Here is an 8,663-nt window from a genome sequence, read left to right as displayed (position 1 = left end):
TACTACTTTTAGCATATCATTTAATAACCTCTAGTTCATACTCCCTCCGTCCCAAAATAACTGTCTTGACTTTGTACTAGCTCTAATACAAAATTGTATTAAGCTTAAGACAGTTATTTTAGGATGAAGGGAGTATTTAGTTTCTAAAACCAAGCAGATAGGGGTTAGAGACTTTTTAATTAGGATTAAAAAAATCCTAAAACTCTTTGACCAAAAGAGGGCCTAAGACCGGAAAAACAGTCGGACATACGTCCACAAAAGAATAAAGAGGAGAAACTTGAAAGCCGATAAATAATGGAAAGGCTCAAAAAGCTTCCATTTCCATCCCCATTTCCCTTATCGCCCGCCCTCCTCTACCTCCACTCCCCATGGCTGCCGTTGGCGTCACCTCCCCGGCGGCGCCGGCCACCGTATCCGCTGCCGTATCTTCCTCGTCCACCCGCCGCCGAGTCCATCTCGTCGCTGCCCGATTCTTCGCAGCAGCGTCGTTCCGCGGGCGATGTGCCGCTGCGGCCGACGGCAGGGCCGCGGCCTCGGAGGACCTGGCTGCGGCAGCGGATGGGTATCCTGACGCTGGAACCGACGTCGCCGGCGGCGCTGCCAATTCCACGCGGCCTCCCTACTCGCTCATCTCCGCCGCCAACGTGCAGAAGGCGATGCGCGGCCTTGGTGCGCGTTTCTTGATTGATTTCTACGGTTATACAACGCCTACTAATGCCAATGTTTCTGGCTAATCTCTCACAAGCTCTTAATATTGGACCTCGCATCTCAAATTTTGCGATTTGATGTAGGCACGATTGAAACACATGAAAAGTTAAAATGAACGAATAATTGTTTAACATCAGTTAAATTTCTGTTATTTTTTAGCACATTCAAGTGTCATGTTTTTCTTAATGTTCTACTGTAGTTGTGCCCATGTAATTGCACTCATTTATCACTCGATCTACTAAATTTGAATAAATGGTGTGTAGATTTGTTTGCCCCTTTTACAGTTTTTTCGAGAAAACGCAAAAGACTTTGCGTTTCATTGTATTGAAAAGAGGGGAAGACAACCTCCTAGGAGGCTAGTACAAAGGTGTTACAACCAGACCAGTGCACGTCCCAGGTGGGTGGCAGGGTGACCCTAAGCCCCTTGGCCCCTGCCTGCGCCCAATTCCTGGACTCGTCCTTGATCGCATCGGCGAGCTCTACTAGCGATGGGGTTACATGATCGAATACACACGCGTTCCTATGCTTCCAGATCATCCACGGCACGAGAAGTGCAATCGAGGCCAGCGCTTTGCGGAGCGGGTGAGGCGTGGCATCGCGAGCGCGTAGCCACCAGTCCTGCAGCGAGGCGTCTTGGTCGGGCACAGGTGCCGGTAGTCGCAGCCAGGATATGATCCCGTGCCAGGCCTGCTTCGCGAATGGGCAGGAGAGCAGCAGGTGCTGCATCGTCTCCGGTTCTTGGTCACAAAGAAGGCACCGAGGGTGATGCGTTAGGCCGTGCCGAGCAAGGCGCTCCGCAGTCCAACAGCGGTCCTGATTGGCGAGCCAGTGGAAGAATTTGACCTTAGGCGGGGCCCAACCCTTCCAGATCAACTTCCAGGACCGGCAAGTGATCGAACCGTGGAAGGTGGCAAGATAAGCGGACCTGGCAGAGTAGCTGCCGCTGGCTGTCCACTTCCAGGAGAGCGTGTCCGGCTCTGCGGAGAGGGTGATGCGGGACACCAACAGCCAGATCTGGATATACTGCCCAATCTCCTGGAGGCCAATGGTGCCGTGAATGTCCCTCGCCCAGGCATTGCCGGCTATGCCTGCTGCCACCGTCCTGGACTTTCTGCAATGCTTGGGGATGCACATGTAAAGCGAGGGCGCGTGCTCGCGGATGGAGAGGCCGAGGAGCCATCTGTCCTCCCAAAAGAGCGCAGTCGATCCATCTCCAATCTGCATGGTGGTGGAGGCATAGAAGAGGCCATACTCCTCGGGGGTGAACTGCAGGTCCAGGCCGTGCCATGCTCGGGTAGTGTCCGTCCGTGAGAGCCATAGCCATCGGAGCCGAAGGGCCAGCCCCGTGCGCTCTAGGTCTCGGACACCGAGGCCGCCGTACTCCAGCGACCGGCATACCCGTCGCCAGTTCACGTGGCAGTGTCCACCGTGAGCCGCCTCGCGCCCGGCCCAAAGAAACCCACGCTGAATTTTCTCAAGCTGCTTCAAAGCTTTCTTCGGGGGCGCTAGGGCGAGCATCTGATGGACGGGGATGGCGCTGAGCACAGACTTGACGAGCGCCAGCCGCCCGGCCTTGTTCATGAGCCATGCCTTCCATGATGGTAGGCGGCCGGCCACCTTGTCGACTAGGGGCTGCATCTGAGCCGCGGTGGGGCGGCGTGTGGAGAGGGGGATACCCAGATACGTGATGGGCAGAGCCGCTGCCTGGCAGCCCAGAATCGCCAGTGATTCGGCTGTCGACTCATCTCCATGCAGTGCGGTGGCGGAGCTCTTGCCGTAGTTCACGAGCAGGCCGGAAGCGGAGCCGAAGATCCCTAAGATGCCCTTCACAGCGAGGACTTCGTCGGTCGAGGCGTGGCAGAACAGCATCACATCATCGGCGTAAAGTGAGATAGCCGGGATGTTGCGACGGGGGTGGAGTCTCCGGAGGATGCCGGCCTGGAGCGCCCGCTGCATGAGGCGGCTGAGCGTGTCGACGGCCAGCACGAAGAGCTGCGGGGATGTCGAGTCACCCTGTCTCAACCCGCGGCGATGCCAGATCGGGGGTCCCGGCACGCCATTGAGCAAGACGCGGGTGCTAGCCGAGGAGAGGAGGATGGCCAGCCACTCCCGGAACCTCGCTCCGAAGCCATATTGGTGCAGGGCCTCAAAGAGGAAGGGCCAAGATATGGAGTCGAAGGCCCGGGTGAGGTCGAGCTTGAGCATGATCCTCGGCGCGCCCAGTTGGTGCAGGAGCTTGAGGGATTGCCGGACTAGGACGAAGTTGTCGTGGAGTGTACGTCCGGCAATGAAGGCATTCTGATAGCGGCTCACTAGGCCGTCGAGCATCGGTGCCAAGCGCAGGGAAAGGACCTTCGCAAAGAGCTTAGCCACAATATGTATCAGGCAGATCGGACGGTAGTCGCCGAGCTTGTGAGCATCGGAGTGCTTTGGCAGCAAGGTGAGCAGTGCTTGGTTGAGCCTGTGAAATCCACGCCCTCTCAGCGCATAGAGTTGCTCAAAGACCTCAAGCACGTCCTGCTTAATGGTGCTCCAGCACGCTCGCAGGAATTCCGCGGTAAAGCCGTCCGGCCCCGGTGCCTTATGCGCCGGCATGCGCCGCACAGCCTCCCATATCTCGTCGGGGCTGAACGGCGCCTCTAGGCCAGACAGATCAGCTGGCTGGATTAGGTGCTCAAAGTCCAGCGTGTGGGCACGGTCAGGTGCTGTGCCCAGCAGCCCGTCGAAGTGGGCAAAGGCCGCCTGGGCCATCTCGTCGTGGTCGCTCGTCTGCCCATCTACAAGCAAGCCGTACACTCTGTTTTTCTGCCGCCGATAAGTGCATTGCCTGTGGAAGAAGCTCGTGTTCGCGTTGCCGTCTGAGAGGGAGGAGATGTGAGCGCGCTGCCGGGCAATAGTGCGCTCAAGCGAAGCCAAGCCCAGGTAGGAAAGCTTGGTCTGCTTGCGCAGCCAATCCTCTGATGGGGAGAGCGTGCGGGTCTCCATGGCTTGGTCGAAGCACAGGATAAGCTCCCGGGAGATGGCAAGCTTGTCTCTTATGTTGCCCGTGGACTTGGCGCTCCAGCTCGTGAGGGCGCGGCCCGTAGCCTGCAGGCGACGCACCAGCCGCCTGAAGGGGTCTGGGTCGGACACCGAACCCCAGGCCGCAGCAACCGTGTCGTGGAAGCCGTCGAGGCGCATCCAGAACTCCTCGAAGTGGAAGCGCTTTTGAGCTGATGACATGGGCGAGCAGTCCAGGAGCAAGGGGCAGTGATCGGAGACAACGGATGCCAGGCATCGGAGGTGGCACTCGCCATGACTGTCCTCCCAATCGGTGGTGCAGAGCACCCGGTCGAGGCGCACGAGCGTAGGGGGGGATTGCTCGTTGGACCACGTGAAACGACGCCCATTGAGGTAAACCTCCTTGAGGGCAAGGTCGTTGATGACGCGGCGGAATCTACCCATCATGCGGTGGTTCACGTTGCCCGAGCTTTTGTCTGAGGCACGACATATCAGGTTGAAGTCCCCACACAACATCCATGGGCCTGGGCTAGTATCGCGAATGTCGGGCAGCTCTTGCAGGAACAACAATTTGTCCTGGTCGCTTTGGGGCCCGTAGACCGTGGTGAGCCACCAGGGGTTGCCATTGGGCGCGCGCACCTTTGCAGTCACCGCGTGCTGCGTGAACTGAAGGTCAGAGAGCGTGGCAGCCCTGGTTTTCCAAGCCAGGAGAATGCCGCCGCGCGTGCCATCGGCCAGGAGGTAAGTTGACCCATCAAATTCAGACCCAAGCGTTTCCAGCACAACAGACGACGAGATCAAAGCCATCTTAGTTTCTTGTAGGCATACAATAGATGCGCGGGTGGTACAGAGTAACGATCTAATCGCGCAGCGCCTGGCGCGTGAGTTAAGGCCTCTAACATTCCATACAACAATCTGCAAGCCGTGATCCATGAGCAAGGTGTCGACGCGTGGCGAGTGGCGCTGCTAACACGCACTGGCTGCCGCGGTGCTGGGCACGGCCGTCAGACAGGCCGGGAGCTCCCTGTCGACGAGGGCCGCGCTAGCCTGCAGGACCGACATCTGCAGTGGCGTGGCGAATAGGTCGTCGTAGGCCTTCATCGCAGCAGCGGAGATGGGCTGATGGATGCCAACTATGCCAAGGGTGCGGAGGATCTGCACTTGGGCGCGCCTCTCGACCTTTGGTGGCGTAGCCACTGCTGTGTGAGCCGAAGCCGACCGTCCCCTCCGCGGGCTGAAGTGCAGTGGTGGTCGCTGGCGTTTCCCAGGGGACGGTAGGGCAGCGTTGAGCTGCTTCGTGGCTGCAGACAGGAATTGCCCCAGCGTCCAGGAGGAAGTAACCGGGGCTAGCTGGCTGCGCAATCGGCGCAGGGTGATCGGGGGCGAGGCAAACCGACTCGGCGCTGTCACGCGCGGCGCTGCATCAGTGCCCTCCCGATCAGGCCGAGTGGGCCGCTGCAGGATGGTGATCGGGACTGGGCCGGGTCGGCCTGGGGCTTCGGCAGCCGCTGCAGGAGGGGCCTGTGGGGAGGGCTGCCCAGGCGGAGCTGGCTCGGGCGTGGCCTGCTCGGAGGTGGGCGTCCCTGCTGTGGGCCCCGGAGCCAGGCTTGGGTGGATGGCGACAAGCGACAAGGCGCATCCCGCGCTGGCGTGCTGCCTCGGCTTCGAAGGGTTTCCCGCGCGTGGTAAAGCGCTGCCCGCGCTGGCCCGCGGCGTCTGATCCGAGGCGTCAGGCGGGGCCCGCGCCGCGGTGGGGATTGCGCAGCTTTGGCCCGACCGGGCGGCAGGCAAGACTGGCGCGGTCTGGGCCTCTGGCTGGGGATCCTTTAACGGCATAACCTACCTGCGCTGATTAAACAAGGTTATGCCCCTTTTACAGTTGGGAGCAACTGTGCCTTGATAATAAACCAATTTAACGGCATAACCTTGTTGATGTTTCCTATATATCAAAACTTAATCGTTCAATATAGTCACAATAGTGTGCATTCGGGAACTCAGGCGCTGTTTGGATGCATGGATAGTTCCTAATTCCAGTAGGACATGAATTATTTTCTGTGATTTCTGCATTTAAATTACTATGCTTTTCCCAGGAATAGTTGAGATTGAAGATACCATGTCATAGTTTGTCTGTTGGAAAACTGTTCTTATATAAGGGCAACTTTCCATACTTGCAGCAATTACAGGTGCTGATCACTATGGGAGGCTTGGAATTACCAGATTAGCGTCAACCGATGAGGTACAGAGGAATTCCTGATAAGTGGATCTCATTGCAACAACATATGGAATGTACCTGGTAGATGCAAGCTTGCAACGAGTATGACAACCTTTTCCTTGTACAAACTTACATGGTACCGAACAAGACTAAGCACTGGCTGACTACAGTGCAGCCAGCATACTTCAACCATGCTTAAGCTGGATATTAGCCTACACTCCTCTGTTTCCTAACTGGTTCATGGTGTGTTACATTGTCAATATGTTATTCCTTAAGCAAGAAACTTCGCGATTTTGCTGAAGTTGCAAGAAGTCTACATTTACCACATGCTTTGCTTCAACTCAAGTATGGACTAATATATATTAGCCTCCGCATTTTACGTATAACTCGTAATACGATCGTAAGTGCACTTTTTGTGAAGTCTTGCCAACCCAGCATCACCTAATTTTAACCTTGAAATCAGGTCAAAGCTGCATATGAGAAAAGGTGTGAACAACTGAACAAGCAAGGACTGGAAGAAGAGGAAATCAGCAAGGAACATGACCTATTAAAGGTTTTGAGCCACTATTAAGTATCAGAGTACTTTTATCCATCCATTGAAATTTACAATTTCCAGTAATTCTTAATATACCTGCACCACTGCAGGAATCTTTTACCATATTATCAACCGAGGAAGAGAGAAGATTATATGATTGGAGCTTGGCGAGAAATGGGCAGCCTGAACGATATGTTTGGCCTTTTGAAGTTGACCCCATGGAGTTGGCACCAGATCCTCCTAAGGTCAGCATCAGCCCGTAGCAGAATAGATGGTTTCTAGATGAATGCTCATCACTTAACATTTTACTAGTCGTAATAATGAGCAAGGTTATCAACATCCTCCAAGCTGATGATCATCATTAGGAAGTGTTACCTTTAGAAACAACTAAAACTGCCATAGTTAAACTGAAGAAAGAAGCATAGGAGTCATATGTACTAAGCTCATAAAATCCAAACTGCGTAGGTACAACTTAATAGTTGAAACTCTAGGAGGTGTTTTCTACTTGATAAACGGGAAACCTTATTAAAATCCTTGCCCGGAAATTGTGTGTTTCAGCTACTAACATACATTTCCTAGATTTATGTCAATGTTGCTTTGTTTATGAAAATGTATTCAGTTGTTTGTGCTTAATTGATGAAACAGGAACGGGAAGATGAGTTTCCTACAAAGCTTGTCGGCTACTTCTTGTTGACATGGTTCATAATTTCTGTAGCCTGCTCGCTGATTCTCAACAGATCATGAAGTTCTCCCTAAACGAAGATGAATCATAACTCGACAATGTGCATAAGTGCATAGTTTGTACAGGTCAACTATATGAATCTTTAATTAATTATTCACATGGACTATCCTGAGTTGTTGACTATGTACTGCACATGATCAAACAATAGTCTCTATGCTCCTGCAGCACATTTAGCAAGTGCCGGACACACATCTAGGAGCAATAGTTCCAGATATTTTATGTTTGCACAGAATGTCAAAATATCTCAGTGCGTAGATCAGTTACAGAAATTTATGTATTAATTGTGAATTCTGTCATGACAAGATAGCCAATTGTTATGATGGAAAGAGAAAGACTGCAATAGGTATATAAGAACCTGAAAAAGGAGTCCTAATATCCCCCATACTGAATAGACTTTTGCGCCACTTTATAAATAAAGTCAAGCGGCTAGACGATACAGAGTGCCGAGGAACCAAATTATAGACATCAAGCAACAAACAAGTAAAAGGAAATAGAAAAAAAACACAACCTGTGATGACAGCCATCTTCACAACCGGCAAACTCGCTAGATGGAACTAAAAAAATAGTTTTTCAAATACAAGCAGAAGCTAAAGGATATGAGATATCCGAAGCAATGATTGCTTGCAAATATTAGTGAAGTGTTTACTGTGTATTAGACTGATGAGAGATGGGATCCATAAGAACACAAGTCATGTGATGATAATGAATAAAACAACAACTTAAAAAGAAAGGACAAATCTCAAGGGTGTTAGTGGCACTTACACGCCTAGGAAATCCAGGACTAGCTCTTAAAAGTTGGGTGCTTGATGGTCCAGCTCAGGTATAAATGCCATACGAGTTATAGATGTATAGGAGACTGGTCAAAGCTGTAATTCTTGAAAATTGTGATTAAACCGTTAGTCATTGGTTCTTTGGTATTGTATTAAAAGTTGATCGCAAGGATATCTGTTCCATTTCATTCTGTTACAACTCAATGCAAGAACTACTATGACGTAGCAAACTAGTCAGTAATAAGGTTTAGATACGCGTTGGATACACAGTAAAAATTACTATACTTTCTATTGGCGTATTACCTTTGCATTTATGTTCATAATTCACTTTAGATTGGCATTGTTGTTCGCTGTTATGAATAACATAAGGTCCATGATTTCATTATGAATGGGATGTATGTTATGAATAACGTTGATAAAATAATACATTCATAAGACTGAAGCTAAATGTCGCAAGACTACAAGAATACCATAGTTGTGTAGCACTTTGTTTTGGTCACATAGTAGAAACTGGCATGGAGAAATTCCATTATGATAGATTTTGAAATCATTTTGATTATCAATCATTTGACATTTGTAACCTTCGTCCGAAAAGTGAAGTGGCTAAAATACCGTTCACAAGACATAAGGAACGTGCAGTAAACTTATTGGTAAACACACATACTGATGTGTGTAGTCAAATAAATGTTGCTAGCC

General features: G+C 51.6%; 1 protein-coding gene across 1 annotated transcript; it reads left to right on the top strand.

Annotated features, from left to right (window-relative positions):
• Positions 1 to 297: 297 nt before the first annotated feature.
• LOC123395696 (NAD(P)H-quinone oxidoreductase subunit U, chloroplastic) lies at positions 298 to 7,493 on the top strand. The gene is made up of 5 exons (XM_045090730.1): positions 298 to 669; positions 5,883 to 5,944; positions 6,384 to 6,473; positions 6,566 to 6,700; positions 7,101 to 7,493. Exons 1-5 carry the CDS (start codon positions 369 to 371, stop codon positions 7,197 to 7,199), a joined length of 687 nt encoding a protein of 228 aa, XP_044946665.1. The 5' UTR covers positions 298 to 368; the 3' UTR covers positions 7,200 to 7,493.
• The last annotated feature ends 1,170 nt before the right edge of the window (positions 7,494 to 8,663 follow it).

This window comes from Hordeum vulgare, chromosome 5H (genome assembly GCF_904849725.1).
Source record: "Hordeum vulgare subsp. vulgare chromosome 5H, MorexV3_pseudomolecules_assembly, whole genome shotgun sequence".
In the NCBI taxonomy this organism is placed as follows: Eukaryota; Viridiplantae; Streptophyta; class Magnoliopsida; order Poales; family Poaceae; genus Hordeum; species Hordeum vulgare.
This window is presented reverse-complemented; position numbering and strand designations above follow the sequence as displayed.